The sequence below is a fragment of the Megalobrama amblycephala genome, linkage group LG3 (assembly GCF_018812025.1).
Source record: "Megalobrama amblycephala isolate DHTTF-2021 linkage group LG3, ASM1881202v1, whole genome shotgun sequence".
Taxonomy (NCBI): domain Eukaryota; kingdom Metazoa; phylum Chordata; class Actinopteri; order Cypriniformes; family Xenocyprididae; genus Megalobrama; species Megalobrama amblycephala.
In genome coordinates, this window is record NC_063046.1 from 13,780,451 (window position 1) to 13,800,097 (window position 19,647).

The 19,647-nt window shown below is 36.3% G+C and overlaps 2 protein-coding genes and 1 long non-coding RNA gene across 3 annotated transcripts; 1 reads left to right on the top strand and 2 right to left on the bottom strand.

Moving 5' to 3' along the window:
- Nucleotides 1-102: 102 nt before the first annotated feature.
- LOC125264598 lies at nucleotides 103-7,975 on the top strand. The gene is made up of 2 exons (XR_007184103.1): nucleotides 103-1,342; nucleotides 5,023-7,975. It is a non-coding gene; the product is annotated as an uncharacterized LOC125264598 (long non-coding RNA).
- A 955-nt stretch (nucleotides 7,976-8,930) lies between these two features.
- Nucleotides 8,931-12,020, bottom strand: zgc:92664 (uncharacterized protein LOC436695 homolog). Its single transcript, XM_048184055.1, has 5 exons — nucleotides 11,757-12,020; nucleotides 11,472-11,566; nucleotides 10,339-10,559; nucleotides 9,482-9,586; nucleotides 8,931-9,307 (listed from the first exon to the last, which is right to left on the bottom strand). The coding sequence occupies exons 1-5, from the start codon at nucleotides 11,775-11,777 to the stop codon at nucleotides 9,243-9,245; spliced, it is 507 nt and encodes a 168-aa protein (XP_048040012.1). The 5' UTR covers nucleotides 11,778-12,020; the 3' UTR covers nucleotides 8,931-9,242.
- A 3,268-nt stretch (nucleotides 12,021-15,288) lies between these two features.
- LOC125264595 (acetylcholinesterase-like) lies at nucleotides 15,289-18,707 on the bottom strand. The gene is made up of 4 exons (XM_048184051.1): nucleotides 17,297-18,707; nucleotides 16,895-17,087; nucleotides 16,561-16,745; nucleotides 15,289-15,680 (listed from the first exon to the last, which is right to left on the bottom strand). The coding sequence occupies exons 1-4, from the start codon at nucleotides 18,705-18,707 to the stop codon at nucleotides 15,559-15,561; spliced, it is 1,911 nt and encodes a 636-aa protein (XP_048040008.1). The 3' UTR covers nucleotides 15,289-15,558.
- Between the last annotated feature and the right edge of the window lie 940 nt (nucleotides 18,708-19,647).

The following is a 19,647-nucleotide window of genomic DNA, read 5'->3' on the forward strand; positions in this document are numbered from 1 at the left end:
TTTCTTCAAAATATCTTCCTTTGTTTTTCAACAGAACAAAGAAATTTATACCGGTTTGGAACAATCTACGGGTGAGTAAATGATGACAGAAATTTCATTTTTGGGTGAACTGTTACTTTAAGCCTTGTCTGTGGAACTGAAGGATAGATGTTTTAGATTTTTTTAATTTTTTTTTTTACATTTTGAGATTTTTGATTTAGTCATAATTCATAACTCCGATATTTATTATTGCAATAAGAGCAGACATGTTGCAAGGAGACTTACGCTGGACCAGTGACAGTTGCAGTATGTGCTGTCTGGATTTGACTTTAATTAAGGTATTTCATACCTTTATTTTTATTTTCTTACCATATAAAAGACAGCATGATGTCAAATCAAATGCATACTAAACTCATAACTAGCCATAGATAAAGAAATAGAAATCAACATATATATCATTTATTTAAATGTATTTATTTTGGGCCCCACAAGTTTTTGCCACAAGTTTCTGTCTCTGCCCTGGACATTAGGCCTATGTATCAGATTCTGTGTACTAGGCCTACTCTTGTAAGAATATGTTGCTACATTTGTAAAATTTAGTAAAACTTCAACAGTTAACTCTGGAGTTCGTCTTTTCATTTGTGTTGGACTTTATTATTATGAAGTTTGTATAATATATAAATCAAGAAAACAGAGAGAAAAAATACAAAATAAATGAATAAATAAGAGGTGCCAGGGGGAGGTAGAAATAAAAAAATAAAAATAAAAAACTGGGGAATCTAGTATAAAAATATCAAGTAAATACTTTGTAAAGTTAATTTGTGTTCGAGTCACGGGGCAAAAAAAAAACAAAGCTCTTAACGTCGACTGTAAGGGTGCAAGCTCAGAAAATACACAGATAATACAACAGGGGGCGACATGGCGGCCACTCAGGACTGTAGTTTGGAAATTTAAAAGAAAACCAGCTATGGCACTTCCCGACCTGCACCGCGGCTAAGGCATGATCTGACGGTTATCAAAAATTATCAAAAAATAATTATAAATTATAGAAGCAAACAATTCAACAAGAGATAACTAGAATCGCTTATTTTAACCAAAGTGCAATAAATCCGTTTGTGAAAAAAAATATTTTTCACTGAGGAAAATTTATATTTATTTTTTTATCTGTCCCGTGTCATCACAGTGGTAGAGCTGCTGCAGTGGAACATTGGCGCCATTTTCAAACTTCAGAGCCTCAGTGACTGGAACACTTCTAACAGCTACATTATGATTTTTTTTTTCGAATTCTTTTCTCAAGATTCTTTATTACATTAACACATTTTTTTGACAAATATTGGGAACTGGAAGAGGATTTTCATAAAAGGTATGTAATTATTACTCCTTTATTTAATTATATAATTATATATTTTTTTTGTAAGCGACATATTTTTGCAAATATGTCCCTTTTACCATGTATTATTAACTGACTACGAGTTTTCTTTAAAAAAAAAATGAATGAAAAGTAAAGAATGAATACAAAGTAATGGTACTTTCAAAAAATTGCGTATACTTTATAGAAAGACGTTGCTAACTTTATATTTGTTGTTTAGTGTAAGCTGTTTCGGCACTCATTTCTTTGTGTTTTGAACAAAACAAACATACTTTCTTAGTATAATTAAACAGACTACCTCCAAAACGTGTTGGAACCCTCGGGATAACGTCCAAACAACATATTACAACCTAAACGATGCTTTGACTATATTAACACCATAAAGCAAACCGAATAAAGTAACGTCTTCAAGTCTTTGTCATATGTTAGCTTTTAAAGACAATGATTTCTCGGTGCGTCTAATGTTCTGAACCACTCCCCTCTGTAGCTGTCCCCTCACCCACAACCAAGCTTCAAGCACTACTTTCCCCTTTTTTAATTCGCTCCATCTAATAAGAGATTAGGTCATTAGACCCATTCACAGCGTCAATCGAAACAGTGTAGACAGGAATGAAAACGTATTGTCTAACATCAAAATGACAGCTAAATGAAGTTGTTCGGTCTTTGTGATTCGAATTTCGAACATCAGAACGTTGGTTCGTCAAATGACATCTTAAGGTGACACAGCGTGACCGAACTAAGAACTCTGCGGACAGCGGCAAAATAATATCGACGTATTTCGAATGTAGGCTAGTTGAAGAAGCGCTTTGAGGTGACATATTCAAGACCACGACAGAATTGCTAGGCGATGAATCAAAAGTTTCCAAGTATGCAAGTTTCAAAACAATTCATTACTTGCCCCACAATACAAATAATTTCTCGATATCCGACTAATCGGCTGTTTTGAAACGTGCAATCATCATGTCGCTTACGTTCTCTGATCATTTCATCGCGTTTCTCGTAGTTATGCCAGGCAAATTAATATTCCAGATTGTAATATCGCAACCTATTGTCGTGCTTTACTTATTTATGTGTGTCTACGTTTTTGTTTAAAAAAAAAAGTCCAATTACAGTCAGTGTCAGACCAATTAGTTTGCAATTAAAATTACAGATGTGTGGTAATATCACAGAATGATGTGTGACTGCTGTGCTGTTTTAAAAGTTGCCATAAAGTGTTAAAGTTATTGTTAAAAGGAATGTTGCGGTCTTTGCAATGACCCTGTAACCTTGTGATAAAAGTACACGTTGCTTTTTCTTAGTTTTGGCATGGGTTTTGCTTTATAGTTAATGTATTAATTACAGAGGTTTCCTTGTTGCCTTTTTTTCTGGGCTTGCAAGAATTTCTTCAAGAACAATTTTAACATTTGGAATTTTGCTGTAAAAGATCTGACCAATGATTCTAGTCATATTGAATATTTTTTTCTAGAATATCTAAAAGTATGTAGTGTGCATGTACTACATTGCCATTTACTGAGCAAATGAATAAATGGCATAGAGTGAAGTTGTGGTCTTGGGTATGCCATGAAAGCTCTGCACCTGTTCCTGGATGTCATATTTAACAATATTTCTTGAATTTGCTACACATCTGCTGAAAGTAATATAAGGGAGAGGCAGGGCATGGCATGGGCAGTTTGGTTTTGAAAAAAGAAAAAGGTTTCAAATAAGTAGTTTTTAATGTTTCGGTAAAAACATGCTCATTAACTGCATATTGTCATATTATTTAGACTATTCTCATAATTTTCATAAAGGCTGTATTAGTTATTTGTAGCATTGTGAGGATTTTGTTCTTATTGTTTAATTAAAAAAAGTCTCTTTACTTGCAGATGTCAAAAAAAAAAAAAAAATCTTTAGTGCTTGCCTTTTACGTTTTTAGTTGGGGTATTTTTAGTCTTCCTGTTTTGGTGTGTGGTTCCTGAAGCTTAGTGCTTTTGTTTTAGGTTTGTACGAGATGGTACTGGTAGGATTAAAAGGTAAAAGACAAGGGACTGAACAAAAAATGATCTTCACAAGAGTATACAATATAAATGTGCTGTTTCAGTTTGATTTGAATGAATTTTATAATGATGATTTTATTGAAATGTGTTATTTTGCTTTAGCTGTGTGTTATTATCAAATTATTATGAAGCTAATATTGTTTTCAGACAACTTGTGAAATGTAAGGTTATATTTTAATTGAACTTTCCATAACAATATATTCATCTGAAAATGTATTGATGGCTGGATATTGATTTCCCTTTTAATTCTGCTTTTTTGACTTAATCACAGAGGCCTTTGTCTTGTCTGGCTCTATTTATGTGTGTGTGGTTTGTGTGTGGTTTGTGTGTACCGTTGGACCATGGTTGTGCTACTCAGTAAAACTATCTGTAGAACCAGATCAACATATTCTCCAATCTTTGTAGCTAGCCTTGTACTACACAGAAAACCCACAGAGACCCTGCTTAAAATCCGGTCGTATAAAGAGTATCAAAGTATGAAAACTTTGCTTAGTTTGAGCACTCCAAACCCTTGACATCTGTTTTTGCTGTTCCTTTTTTGTTTTTGTGTTTTGGTTTTTTTTGTGTGTGTGTGTTTTTTTTTTTTTTTTTCAATGGATAATGAACTAATGGCGAGAATATAAAATCACGTTGTTGTTTTTTTCTTTTTGAACAATGCGTTTGGACTCGAAACACCCCTTGTGCGGTCGCTCGTGTTTGGAGTTTGTGGTGAAAGCTTTTCCGCATTGTAACGCAAAAAACACCACGAACGCATAACACTTTTCCTAGTTTCATATCCCCCTTTCTGTGCGTCTTTGCAGCCGAGCCTTCTCCTTCTTTTGTTCCCCCCCTCCCTCTCTTTCTCTCCGTTGGCTGTGTGAATGCTTTGGCAAGGCTACAAGAAATCAAGCAAGCGAGAGCTGCTAGCACTGACGCGCCCCAGACACTAAGCCCTAGAAATTAATTTTTTCCTCCGAAACGGTAGCGCCGACTGTCCTCAAACTTCACACTCTTCTAAGGGGACCCCAGGGCGGTGCCCTGATTTTTTTGGAGATTTTTCCTGTACCCCGAAAATGTTAATTTTAATTGTAGAAACTGATGCCCCGGGAAAAAGGCTACAACCCCTGCTTTTTATGCCTACCAAGTTCCTCAGGCAGCCTCACTAGCTACAGCTAAGCAGAGGCTGCACACTGCACTGGACTGCTGGTCTGAAGGTGAATAGGGAGAGAAAGGGGTTTAAGGGCTGAAAATAGGTGCTGGTGGACAAAAGGTTTAGGCACTTATTTGACTCTTGGAACCCCACCCCCCAATCTGGAATGGGAGCCCCAAGCTCAGACGAATGGGTGTATTTTTGACCTGAAATTAAGACTTGGGATTCCCATTGATAAGTGCATGTGTGGGTTTGTTTTCCTTTTTAATTCTGTTTCTACAATTTTTTTGAAACTAGACAAACTGTTTTAAGTGTGGATTTAGCTGTAGATTTGCGAAGAATTAAAATATTTGCAGTGGGCAAACTACTTTGTGAGTTTAATCGAGTTTTCTGAAAGAATGAAAAAGTCTTTTTTAAGTACTTTGCTTAGCTTTTTTGAATACAAAAACTACTTCATAGAATTAAGTTGGGGAATTACTCTTTTTTTTTCTTTTTTTTTTTTCCCTACCCAGGTGCAGGAGACAGACTACACTTGAAGAGGGGAGTCCGGCGGGTTACTTTGGGAATACCAGGCACCTTTTCCTCTCCCCTGTTGCCTAACATGCTGGAGAACGGGGATCGAGGGTAAGTGAAATCTTTCCTGTGTCCGTTTCAAAGCTTAACCAAACGGCCCCTGGTTTGAATGGGTGAGCAAAGTTAGGCCAGGGTGTGTATGTGTCTATGTGTGAGCTTCTCTTTTAGGTCTCCCTCTCCCACCCATTGCTGTCTATCCTTTTCTCATTTTCTCTCTCTCCCTCTCTTTTGCTAACACCCCCCACCCCCCTTTCTCTCCCTCTCTCGATGAACGACGGGCAGAAGTAGACAGAAGCAAATGCCTTCTGCAACTGTGCTGACGTGATCATTTGACTCAGACCTTAAATAGGCTGCCCTTTATGAGATGTAACTGTGTTTGTCAGGGTTGATTGAACTAAAAGTATAATAATATAAAACATTAAATAGCATGCGTTTTTGAAGAACGTTTGGCTTTTGTGTAACACAAATTTAGCCTGCATTTTGCTATAGATAAACTTCCTCTTTTTTCTGCACTTTAACTTTGTGATGATGTCTCATATCTTTAAGCAAAAATTAAACATCATGTTTTGGCATATTACAACAGTCAGAATTAATTATTTTGTATTTAGGCCTTGATTTTCTGCTGACATTAGAACTTCATCACACAACATAGGGTGTGGTGTACTTAAAAGAAAAAATTGAAGCCCTTCAAAAATACTTGGTGTTTCTTTTTCTCTGCCACAACAGTTGAGATTATAAATATCAAATACTTTTTTAGTCCTTTCAACTTTTGTCAGTCGGTTGGTTTTGAGCAAAATAGAAATAAAATTAGTTTTTCAGTAAAACAGTGATTATTATTGTGGTTTTCCTACTTAATTGATGCCACATTTATGTTGTTCCAGTGTTGTAGGTGTAAGCTTTTTCCTAAAAATGTTTTTAAAAAAAATGTACAAGCCAAGTAAAAAAAAAAAAAAAAATAATGATAAAAAATGTAATGTAGTGATGGGCCAAGATCTTTCTGCCATTTACCTTTTACACACTACAACGAACGATCTGTCATATACCCTCACCGCTTTGACCATCACTGGCTTTTTACAGATGAACAATACAATAATTCATCTTTAAACTAATCAGGTGGTGTCAAAGTCACACTTTTTAAAAAATCAGATGTTCCTCCCTTTTTTCTCACCTTACTCGTTCTCTTTAGCTCTCCATAATTAAAATCTACTATGTTATTCGATATATTGCAGAACTTAAAGTTACAAAAGTTGTAATTATTACTTTTTTATATATATTTTTACTTTTTAATTTTTGTTAATCTATTCTTGCCCCCTTTTGCTAAATATTTGTCTTTGTGAAAATGATTCTTGTGGAGTGTACAAGCATTCTTTTCTTTCTGTCCTTATATTTGCTATTTACATTTGGACAAATTTTACTTTTAATCCCTGGAATTCTTTAAGTTAATGTAACAATTACGATCGGATAATTAAAATATTCAATGTTATATTACTGTATGTGTAATGCTATTAGATATACTTTGATTTATTACAGTGATACTTAATCTTGTTTCACAATATCAGGCCCAAGAAGTTTAAACATTAGAGATGCATTTTTTTGAAGAAAAGAAATAATAATAATAAATTATAATTTTTACTTGCTTAATTTTACCCACAGTAGATTATTCCCCTGATAATAAAACCTTTTTGACAGGCGCTAGTTTTTTCTCCTCATCTCCCCTCCTTTGTTATCCTCCATTTTGTCTTCATCCTCAACATCCATTTTAGGACAGTGTGTGCACAGTAACTCACTTATTAAGTCTCAAAGGGCATTATTAGACTGGCATTAAAAAGATGTGGGTGACCACAAGCTTCCTCATGATTGTCTGTGCCAGAGAAATTGCAGTAATGCTGTCACTCTTTGCTGTCACACAACTTTTTATTACATTTTTCAGAAACAAAAGAAGTGAACTGTTCACATTGGTTTCTCATCGAATTTTGTTCTGTCATTATTTTTTAATAATTTAGTCATGGTGCTTAATATGCATAAGACATTCAACAATTAATTTTGTCCCTAATCTTGTCCTAGTGAGGACCATCGAAGTCTGTCGTCATCTTTTTATTTAGCCCAGAATGCCCTGTAGCAGCACATCATGGTTTGTAAGTTCTTAGGGCAAATTCCAAATTATGATGTGCTGTCACTGGGAGCCTGGGAGTTTCTCCATTAACATGACAGCATTAAACACCTAGTGATCTGCTTATATCATAAATAAATGCATCAGAGGTAAGCTTATTGATTACAAGTAGTGTGAAATGCTGTCTGTATTGTTTTGTACTGTATTTAGAATTAGGCTATTAAAACTGTCTTCCAGATTTATGAGTAAAAATGTGACAAAGCAGAGTTTTTTTTCCCAACTCAAATGATATTTTTACAAATGACCAGACAAACAATAAATGATTCATGACTGAATCACCAGGTGTGGCTTGGGTGGCCTCTTCAGGGAGTTATTCTCTGACAGCTGAGAATTCACATCCTTTGTTTGCTAGGCTGTATTTTAGGAGATCGGCATTGCTTTTTTTCTCTCTCTGATAGTATAACCATTAAAGCTATGAATTAATCTGCATATATTTTGTATGTTCCCTTCGTCCTCTTTCCTCCCTTGGACCACTTGATGCCTCAGTGTGCCTGACAGTAGCAGCACATCAATATTGGCAGCTGCCCTCTCCCTGGGTTGCCAGTATGGTTTGTGCTGCTCCCGTCAGACAGACACACTCAGCGACTCTCCAGTATTTGGAGCAGTATGGAAACCACCTGTCCAGAAATGAATTACTGTATGTATTTTACATTGACAATCTCATAATTAAAATGAAAGCCATTCTTGCATAAAAAAACATCATTAAAACAACAAAAACAAAACCTTATTTGAGTGAAATTACTTTAATTTGCAGTTCACAAAATGCCAGTTATCTGTGGTTTCAGTTTGTTACTGGTAAAAGGTGAAGTGTGCCATCTTCAGCGTTCTGCTTATAGAAATGCCATCCAGGTACAAATCTGATTTCACACCATGTCTGGTAGATTTCATTAGCCTTCATCAGTCACACTCTTGGCCACAATTATTAAGGTTACTTCTATAAAAAAAATAAAATAAAAAAAAATGAGGAAGAACAGAGATATAAGCAGTCATTGTGCTGTGAAATTATTTATGAGGAGGGGCTGCATTTTACACCAACTCTTTTCAATATCCCATCAGTGATTTAACAGATTTGGATGTTCTTAATACAGAAACATTGGTAGGGCTAAGGCTATTTTCTTCTAGAGCTGCTGTACAGCCAAAATTATGTTCCTGTTATCACTGTAAAGCTGCTTTGAAACAATCTGCTTTTTAAAAAGTGCTATATAAATAAAGGTGACTTGACTAAATGACCAATTTGTTAACAGCCCAATTATGCAAAAATATTGGAGTATGCCCATAGACGGTCTCAGCTCAAACCAAAAAACTCACTAGGATAGCATTTTATAAAAGTCAATGAAAAACAACTTGCTAAAGCTGCATTTATGAAAAAATAAAGCTGAAAATGCTACTGCCACACGTCTTTAAATGATTCAACCAGAAAAACCTGAAGATCATCTTGAGTTAAACCCCAGGCTGAAAGAAGTGTTTTAGCTATAGGAGATGGCACTTTTTTTTTTTTTTTTATCTTTTTGGAAAAATGTTAAGTAATATGTGGGAAATAGACTAAAGGTATTGCCAAAAAAAAAAAAAAAAAAAAAAAAAAAGTATTTACCTAGCAAAACATGAAAAAGACTTATTTTTTGACAATCAGCAATGCATTTCAAGCCTTTTGGCCACACTTTCCCCACAAAAACAAAGTACTGGTCATAATGCTTTATTGAAAATGGTTAAAAAATATATATATATACACAATGCCTTTACAGTAACTTATTTTAATATTAAGCATTTTGGACCCAGAACAGTAATATGTATCAAGCAATATTTGCTAGCATCTTTCAAAACTGTGTTGTACATTGATAAAATATGTCTACCTTTTACTATTAACTTAGAAATTAGTCTTTTAATGGAAAATAAAGAAACCTTTCACCAGATTAAAAAAAAAAAGTTTCTTGATGCCTCAATGAAGTGAAACGATTCGTTCCTTTTCCTGATAGTAAGTTGCAGAAGATTTCAACGGGATAACAACGGCAAGTCACTGGAATTCATGATGAGACTGGAGTCGAGATTTAAACTTTCTACAGGGAAAAAAAAAAAAAAAATACATATATTATTTTTCTCTTAAGAACTGGGAACAAGCTGGGAACAAGGGAAATCCTAAATCTAAATAAGTAATTTAAATATATAATTTAATAATTTTTAATTAATTTTGTTCAAAATTGAGAAATAAACATTGAGAAACTGTCTCTTACCTTGATCAAAATTGAGCTTTTTAGATGTGGAACTATCACCCAGCCCCTCGATATCTACCAGATCACTGTTGGCATCAGAGTCATTCAGTGCACTCAGAGTGACATCTGAGGAACAATTATATGAATACATTACTTATATTTTACTATATTCAAAATGCTTAAATAAGTTGAAGAATTCATTTTTTTTTTTTTTTTTTTTTTTGCAAGTGTAAAAATGAAATGCAATAATTAAGTGCATAAAAGGGTTAGTTCACCCAAAAATGAAAATTCTGTCATTTATTACTCACCCTCATGTCGTTCCACACCTGTAAGAACTTTGTTAATCTTCGGAACACAAATTAAGATATTTTTGTTGAAATCCGATGGCTCAGTGAGGCCTGCATAGTCAGGGCAATGACATTTCCTCTCTCAAGATCCATTAATGTACTAAAAACATATTTAAATCAGTTCATGCGAGTACAGTGGTTCAATATTAATATTATAAAGCGACGATTCACACTGATTCATTATGCTCCAAAGCTTCATGAAGCAGTATTTTGAAATTGGCCATTACTATGTAACTCGTTATTTAGTTTTTTTTTTTTTTTTGGAGCACCAAAAATATTCTCGTCACTTTATAATATTAATATTGAACCACTGTACTCACATGAACCGATTTAAATATGTTTTTAGTTCATTAATGAATCTTGAGAGAGGAAATGTCATTGCTGGCTATGGAGGCCTCCCAGAGCCATCGGATTTCAACAAAAATATCTTAATTTGCGTTTCGAAGATTAACGAAGGTCTTACGGGTGTGGAACGGCATGAGGGTAATTAATGACATTTTTGGGTGAACTAACACTTTAAGGAATGCTCACCTGCCGTTTTTGATGACTTAATGCTAGATGCACCTGTGGTTGGGCGCTGTAAACCTGTAGTCACCACAACCTGAGATGTTGGCACAGCGATGACTTTAGGTGGGGCTGGGGGAGCCATAGAAACTGGCACCTTTTTGGTACTCTTCTTTGGTGAATCGGTGGATAAAGGAACTCCACCATCTTCATAAAGCTTCCTCTTGACAGTTGTTTTCATTTGTGCCCTTATGTTTAGGAAATGCTTTATTAATTACTGACAGGCTACATAATGAATATGACTTTAATGGCCTACAAACATACAAATGTAAAACATTCACCTCTGGTTTCACAGACAAGGCTCAAGTCCCAGACTAAAATGCATGTTTGAGCCGTTTTAACTTAAAGCAACTTGCACTGACCTATCTTAAAATATGTCAGAGGCATTGTTTTGTCTCAAGATGCACATCAGTAATGTTATTCGAGCCTACGTTTATAAAAGCTACTTAAATGTCCTAATTGAGCTAAGGCCTAATCCTGGCTTAATCTAAACCCTGTCTGTGAAACCAGGCCTGAAACTTTTTAGCAATCTTCTTTGGCTTTTTTTTTTTTTTGAATTTCCACAAGGAATGGCAATCTAGAAACTAGCAATCCTCTCTAGATTAAAAAAAAAAAAATCTTAACAGCAAATTAAAAAGTGCAAATTTTACCTGCACTAGAGGAAGACAAATTTTATAGACTCTAACCTATAGTAAAACATAAAAAGAGACATAAGCCAAAACAATGAGAGGGGTATCTTTACATTGTGTGTTTTTGTATGGACAAGTGTTTGAGCAGGCTCTGTGTATTCACCTAGCTGTACCAGTAGAAAACAATACTTTATCTTGTTCATTAAATCTTTGAGCATTTGCCAAGTACAAACTAGATGGGATAATATTAGAAAGCAGATAAGGAGCTTTGTCCAATTTTGAGGGATCCATGGGAAATAAAAAAATAAAAAAAGCCAAAAGATGTCAAATTATTAATGTGAATATTTCCCATGTACGGACCATATCCATTACACAAAGAACACTTTCTTTTGAAAAAAAACTGTGAATATACCAAAATCATATTGCAGTGTGTATATTAAAGGACATAACGGTAAAGAGAGAGTGTCTCACCCTGCTGGACTAATATCGGCCACTGGATGCAGCTGCATGGTCAGCTCTCCCAGTTTTGTGAAAGCAGCTCCAGCTGCAGAGAAGATCTCACCAACCTAAATACGTGAAGCAAGAAATAAACACTGTGTGTTTTGAAAACTGACATTAGGTTGATAGTTAGCATGCTAGCCAATAATAGCTTCATTAACAAAACAAGAAAAGCATCAAATACAGTCAGTTAGCATGGACACACACTATCGAGACAAACGTTTAATCTTTCTTTAGGTACCATATAAACACATTTACCTTGGTAGAGGCTGAAGTCATTGTTTTGATTTACAACTGAGGACTGCGGTTTAGAAATGTTAGGGGAAAGCTAGCTTACTTTGTTACCAACGACTGGCTTAAACGACTACGATACTTATTTTTCACCTACTTACATTATGAAACAATAATAAAGCCATTTTTAACTAAACGGGTAGCATAAGTGCGCCATAAAGATGACACTGTGATTCAATGGTGCTTATTGGTCTAAATTACAGCCTTCGGTTGTTATTGGTTTACACCAGAGAGGCACTCAAGACATGCAAGGCTGCGTTAAAACTGCGCAGTTAGTTCGATATTTCTTGTTTTCTTCAGTTGGAATTCGCAATTTGTTTATACATACAGCTGATCTAGACCTAGTTTATTATAATTATTGGTCCAAAATCATGTCAACGTATTATGTCGTTGACATTATTTTTTAAGTTGCTGCTTTAAAAAAAAAAAAAAAACTTGTTCATCATTGTGATCGCAGAGACAACAATTATTATTTTATGTTGTGCTTCAAAGGCCTAAAACACATGGGACATTTGGTCAGGACTCAAAAAATTACACAAAATTTACACTAAACACTAAAAAAATACACTATATTTTATATAGTTTGTTTATGTTAAAAATACAATTACTAAGTTTATTAAAAGTAAGTTTTGTCGGCCTGTGCAATGTATAATCTTGCATATGCTGCCCTCTGGTGCACAAAACAGCCACCTACTGGAATTCATGTTCAGATGTAGCTTTTTATGAGAGAAGCAGCACACAAACAATAAGCTTTCCTTTAAGTCAATAACTGTTTATTGTGGTTGCGTTGGAAAGTTTCTGATATGGTGCCCAAGAAGGGCAGATATGACAAATAACATCATGCGGAGGATTTGCACGATGCTGTCACTATACATGTTTGGCACTAATTTGACAGGACAGGCAATATCTGGACCAAATTAATAATAATAAAAATAAAATAAAATAAAAAGAACAATAACATAGATTGCTATTATGTTGTCAAAGTGCAACAAATGCAGAACATATGCTTTCTCAGCTATGTGCAATATTCTGCATATATTTGGGGTAGAATAATATGGATTTACAATATAATATTTATAAATAACATTTTTTTTTCTTTATGATGAAATTAAGAGGCAGGTATCCTCTGTGGCAACCAATTTACTTGAGAATTGCCATAATAGGACATTAGGAAACATTTGCCAAGTTAATGCAAATTAGACAAACGATAACATTAAAAACTGAAGGAAAATATTTGCAAGATAGCATATGGCACTCTACAATGCTTTGAAGAAACAGCTGATTTATAGACAGTTACAATACTTGTGATCATTGCTGTCAATTCATGACCACTGTTTTTATCAGTCAAGTCTGTGGCATTACATGAGTATCAAAGCATTCAAATAAATATATTCCATTTTAAGTGTATTTTGTTATTGCTAACATCAAGATCTATCTCTGGGCTATTATAAGCTATATATAGCTATAAATGTGTAATTATTAACAGACACCAGCACTAATATTGTCAGAGAGGATAACAGTCAAATTTTAAAGCACATAATACAGAGGAGGAGGGGTCTAAGGCATGCACAGGGAGATTTCATGGAGTGGAAGAGATAGGTGGGAAAGAGCAGCTGTCATTCAGACCCATAAACAAACACACACAATCGTACCATACCCGCGTGACATTTTATAGCTAGTACTACATATTATTTTCATTTTAAATGGCATTGTTAAAAGCTAATCTACATTATTCCTGTCATATTCAGAGGTTAAATGCTTAAATGTCGTCAACTTATCGTTTTGTGTGCGGGAAGAACTGCTGTCTTGGCACTCAGTCAGATCCTTTCCACAGTGTTAACAAAACACTAGATGAATAGTACTAGACAAGTACATGGACTCTATATTTAGAAAAAATAAAAAAATAGACTGGCAGAAAGTCAATGAGACGGGCATAGAACAGCATTCACAAATTCTGCATGTTCACATGTATATGACAGTGTGTATTATGATTGACCATGATGCATTCACACAGTAAAATACAAAATAATGTTTGATCCAGATTCACAGGCAAAATGCAAATATATGCATGTAATTCCACACTCTTAATAAATACACACACACACACACACACACACACAAAAATAAAACATCTGCTCTTTTTTAAGCTAACTAAAAACGTTTAGTTCTTTTGATACTTGATGCAGTCATGCAAATAATTTACTTAAATAAAAAATACACCAAATATTACAATAAATATAGAACATGTCAAAAGAGTGGCTGTTGTAACCCTGTATTCTTGCTTTTCCTTACAGCTTCCCTTTGCCTGTGTTTTCCTTCATCATCCTCCCACTGCATCAAAAGGGCTGGAGTTAAGATGGCTGACACAGCGGGCTGTCATTTCAAATGAGCACTAAGTAAATTACTCTCCCTCCATTATCGTAATGAGAAGCCTTTCCCATCGAGAGAGGGAGACAGCAAGGGGAAAAAATGATATTGACCCTTTGGCACACAGACAACATTAGTCTTACTCACCAAAGCCCTCTTCCTCCATCAAAGATAAAACACTCAAACATACAATGCCCGTATGAAATTTGAACTAAGAAGAGGTGAAATAGATGAGCTGTATTCTACATACAGACATTTATACGGACCTATGTAGTTGGTATATGGTAAACAACAGACTTTCTCTCTCATACACACACACAAGAAGAGTCATGCTGTGTGCACTAGAACACATGCACTGAAATAAAAATAGGTTTTAAATATTAGTACATTAACACACACAGACTCACCCACGCAGAAACATTTCCGTTCAGTTAGACATACATGAAATTAAATGGCTCCTGATTCTTGCATGAAGTATTAGTATATTGAATTAGACCACAGTCAGAAAGCAGAGACAGCAGACAAATTCACACGATAAGGGTTAGAGCAGCACATGAAATACTGTGGAGATGTGGTAGTGTGGAGATAAATGTATGGTGAATCAGCCAGTATAATTTAAGCCGATAAGAACACAGGATAAATACAAGAAAATTGTATTTAAAAAAAAGTGGGATACTGAGGACCAGTGTAAATGAGGGTTTCTAGGTTTCAGTGGAACGGACATGCACGCTCATTGCTCAGAGTTAATATATATCTATAACATTTTTTTCTGATAACATACATTTGATGACCGTAGCACTTGATAATCTCTAACAGCAGCTTGAAATTCTCCTCCTCTCCTTATATATATATATATATATATATATATATATATATATATATATATATGAGGAGTTCAGATGCAAAAGCCTCTAAGTGCCATCTGAAAGTTTCTTCTAAAATGAGCATTTTTATCAAGCTCGTATGTTTAGGTTCAGTTATTTCACTTTAATGTCAATTAATAGGTCATTTTCATTGCCATTAAAGTGAATTAACTGAACATAAACATGCGAGCTTGATAAAAATGCTCATTTTAGAAGAAAATTTCAGATGGCACTTAGAGGCTTTTGCATCTGAACTCTTCATATATATATATATATATATATATATATATATATATATATATATATATGTGTGTGTGTGTGTGTGTGTGTGTGTGTGCGTGTGTCACATAATATAATTGAGTGATAAGTATAATATTCTATACAGGGAGGAATAAAATTTATTCTCATGCCTACTCAGACAGTAATCAACGAAAAAGCTTTGGCAACCTTTGCTGTTCTGTAAAGAGACTATTAAGGGTTATGGTCACCAGTTTTCCTTTTCTTTGATCTGCACTTTCTTACATTTACATCAGATTTATCTAGAGGTCTGTGCAGCGCTCCTGCTTGCTGTAATGGTCGAACTGGCTCTTCCAGTGCATCATGTAAGAGCTCCAGCGATTGAACTCCACTTTCCACTGTCGTTCAACATCATCAATGTTGTCTGGGTAAGAAATATGAAAATAAATGAGGAAAACAACAACATGAGTTTTGACAGAAAGGCAAGAGAAAAAAGTTGAAGGAATAATGATTTTAAGAATGGCAACATTTCTGTACAGAGAGCTGTAAAAATGAAGTAATCTATTATACTACTCAGTAGTACCACATCACTATAAAGATTCCACCCATTAAACAGAGCATTTGCCAACAGCCCCCACAGGAGAATTTATAATTTATGATTTTAAGTGACTACACACAGGCCTGCATGATCCTCCCTGCCCCCACCCAAAAGAGCAAGTGTTTAATTGCTATTTATTCTGGTTCACTTCCAGTGTAATAGTTGGCACAGGACATTTGTTTATATTCTGAGCACAACAGATACACTTGCACAGACAAGGCATTTCCTTGAGAAATAAAGTGGATAGTTTATATTATGGCTGTACTTTGTTCTTTCAAACTCTTTTGCCCACAGAATCAAATAAAAATAAAACAAACAAAATGTATACTCCTGAAAACAAGAAATCTACACCTATATTCTCACTTTTAATTTATGAAAATCATAATTACATTGTTCTGTTATTTCGGACTTCAAATATGTTCAAACAAATGAAAAAAAGTAAGACAGAGTGAAAGTTGGTAGACAAAGTGAACCTAACATGTTTTCTTTTGTAAGATGATTTAATCTTCCTATTATGTAGACTCACTCTCCTAAACAACAATAAATTCCACGGACCCATTACATAAAACACAAGCCTGCAGTTTCTCATCTTCAAAATAAACTCTAAGAAAATGACCTACAGTATCTCTGTAGTTCCTCTATGTGCATGTTAATAGATATAAGATGTAAACGCATGACAGAGGAATATACTGGTTGGGTTTGTTACCTGTGATGTTAAGCAGGCGAGGCAGGAAGCGGTTCCACAGAGCACAAACCTGTGTTCTTAGACCTTTGTGGACCTTTAGTGGCTCTGTGTTCAAGCCCACATGCTTTTGCTCAGTAGATGTAAATTGAGGCCACTGCTTGGACTTTCGACTGTCTATGGTGCCATCGATGTTTATGTTGGGATTACTTCATGGAGACAAAAAAGAAGGTAGGGAGTTAACCTTCCAGGCAACAATACAAAACATTCCACAACTATTATTTAAATCAAACCTTTTCTGAAAAACATGATGACAAATCTTTTATGGGCACTCTTTTGCTATTTTGCCACCTCTTACCCGGTGCGAGCGAAGTTGGCCCAGTATCTCATTATTCGTCGACTGAGTTTCTCTTCCTCTGGTGTGTAATTGAGTCGTTTTTCTAATGGCAGGCCAAACACAAACTCAATTTCATAACCATGGATTACGCCCATCCACTCCGGCCAGACCAGATTTGAGGCTCGATGGTCAAACAGGTAAAGGTACACAGCACCTAAGGACAAAAAGAAGAGGTACAGACTGAGAAAAACCGGTATTGCACGATTTCATAATATAGATGCACTCTGTTAATGTCCATTTTGCTATCTTCATCCTGTCGGTCTTGGATTTTAAACTGACATTTGTCGGCAAGGATGCATTAAGTTTACTGAATGTTGACACGTGTTTTACACTGTTTATTCTTTACCACTATTATGACCTTACCATGTGAGTTGCCACTGTTGTAGCCTGCTGATCCTAAGTTTCCCCAGCCTGGTGTCCCTGGAGCTGCAGCTCCCGGCTGGGCATGGAGGGCAGCGTGCTGGGCATAAGACTTTGCAAAGTGCTGCAGAGGACAGATGACATTTTGATCTCCTACAATATCGTCCATGGCATCTCGATTCTTCTGGGGGTTGTTCTCATCCATCCAGTCAGTGTACTGAAGGATAACTGCCTCTAAGCCAATCTCATTAGCATGAGGAATGGCCATCTTCACACCTTCAAGGAAGTCTTCTCGAGATATCAAACTCTCATTGTCTTTACTGAATCCTGGTGCACCGTAAAGCAAGAAGTAAGATCCCTCATTCTGATTTACACCCATCAAGATCTGAGTGTATTTAAAGTTCCCCGAGCTAAGCATGGCATCTGGGGTGTCGGGAAGGAAAATGCCATCTATGACAGGGACAAAGGAAAAGCGGAACAAGCTGCTGTAGGGGAGCACATGCCACTCCTGATCAATTAGTTCCTGTGGATGTTTGTTCCTCAGACAGTCAACCAGCTCAGTGTCGTTACCCTCACTGCAGCCAACGAGTTTGCCTAAAGAGGTGGCCCTCCGACGGGCCTCATCAAAGCTAATAGTAGCCCAGGGGGTATTAGGAACACCGCTCTGCATTATGGCACGTGTGAAGAACGGGCGGCTGTCTGGTGACAGAACATGCATGCCAACTGATGCTCCCCCAGCACTGTCTCCAAAAATGGTGACCTGTTTTGGGTTACCGCCGAAGAAGTGGATGTTTTCTTGGACCCATTGTAGGGCCATCCTCTGGTCAAGGAGACCCACATTCCCTGGTGCTTCTGATGAGCCATTGAGGGCAAGGAATCCAAAAGCTCCAACACGATAGTTCATAGACACAACCACTACCTTTTCAGAGTGTGCCAAGTACCGGCCATCATGGACGTCGAGAGAGGTTGAGCCACTATAGAAGCCGCCACCGTATATCCAGACCATTACTGTGAGGTTCTGTGGCCTAGGGGTAGGAGGTACCCACACATTAAGGTACAAGCAGTCCTCGCTCATCATTCTGTTGGGGTTCCACATCTCGATACCTGGAAAGCCTGGGTAAGAGGTGTCTACGGACTGAAAGCAGGCATTTGGGTAGTCTCTAGCCTCGAAGACACCATTCCAGGGCTTTTTGGGCTCTGCTTTCTTGAAACGCCTCTTCCCCAGCGGAGGTTCAGCGTATGGGATGCCCAAGAAAGCAATCACATGACTCCGGTCTGGAACAGGCAAGCGTACACCCTGCACATGGCCCAACCTTGTTGCTATTATGAGGTCAGATTCACTCTGTGCAAGACAGCAGTTGAAGAGGTACATGAGGAGCACAGCAGACAGATGGAAAATGTCTGAGGTCTTCATGGTGATTTTCTTTTGTTGTCTGGGAAACTACTGTGATCTCACTGTTCTGAGCCAAGGTCAGTATGACCTGTGAAAGACAAAAGTTACAAAACTGAGGCAACAAAATAGATTTGTGATGCATTCAATTTCATTCTATGCATGTGAATGTAGAAGACCAGAAACACAAGCTTATTCAAAGAAAGTTTCCCCAAGTATAAATTGCAATACCTACGACTTTTGCATAGCAAAAAAATTACAGACTTATTGATGGAATTCAATGTGTATTTAAAATTTGCATGCTCTAAGCCTAGTGTGACCGGAAGAACATTGACAGGGATTTCCAGGCCAAACGGCTACAACAGTGCAAACAAAAAGGGACTGATGTGTATAGATATTCGGAGTGTGCTTTGGTTAGGTTTCATGCTCATTTTCATGTTCATTTCCTGCGAGGTGAATGTTTATGTTTTACATGTTGCCTAGTTGCTATGCTGACTGGATTAGTTCTGGGGTCACAGTTGGGGATAAGAGCACATGAATTTAGTGTTGTGCTGGGCAGTATGACCAAAAATATATATCACGGTATTTTTCAAAATTATATCGGTTTCACGGTATATGACAGTATTTTTTCCCCTATGCATGACCGGGCATTAACCACATTTTCTACTGATTGAGAGAGGAAATACTGCAGTAGATTGACTAGAATGCCCTGTTTTACTGTCATGATAAGTGAGTATTGTAGAAAAATTCCACACTAGAGTTAATACAGGTTTACAAAGCCCCACAAAATGATGCTGTGGGGAGACAACAACCAATAAAACACAGACCTGCAACACACTCATTACAGACACATGAATATTAAAATATGACCATGGAGACAGAAAAAAAAAAAAAGAGTTGAGGCCAGGGCACCTTAAGCATTTTAAAAATCTAACCCTATACAACAACAAACTGGCAAAACGAG

Bases quoted from the DNA above. Each gene is read 5' to 3' on its own strand.
- LOC125264595 (XM_048184051.1), bottom strand. From the start codon at position 18,707: ATGAAGACCTCAGACATTTTCCATCTGTCTGCTGTGCTCCTCATGTAC. The intron at 16,746-16,894 runs GTAAGAGGTGGC...GTCTCCATGAAG, and splicing joins GCCAACTTCGCTCGCACCGG to TAATCCCAACATAAACATCG. The intron at 15,681-16,560 runs GTAACAAACCCA...TTTCTTACCCAG, and splicing joins TCGCCTGCTTAACATCACAG to ACAACATTGATGATGTTGAA.
- zgc:92664 (XM_048184055.1), bottom strand. From the start codon at position 11,777: ATGACTTCAGCCTCTACCAAG. The intron at 10,560-11,471 runs GTGAGACACTCT...CCTAAACATAAG, and splicing joins GCCGATATTAGTCCAGCAGG to GGCACAAATGAAAACAACTG. The intron at 9,308-9,481 runs GTAAGAGACAGT...TTTTCCCTGTAG, and splicing joins AAAGCTCAATTTTGATCAAG to AAAGTTTAAATCTCGACTCC.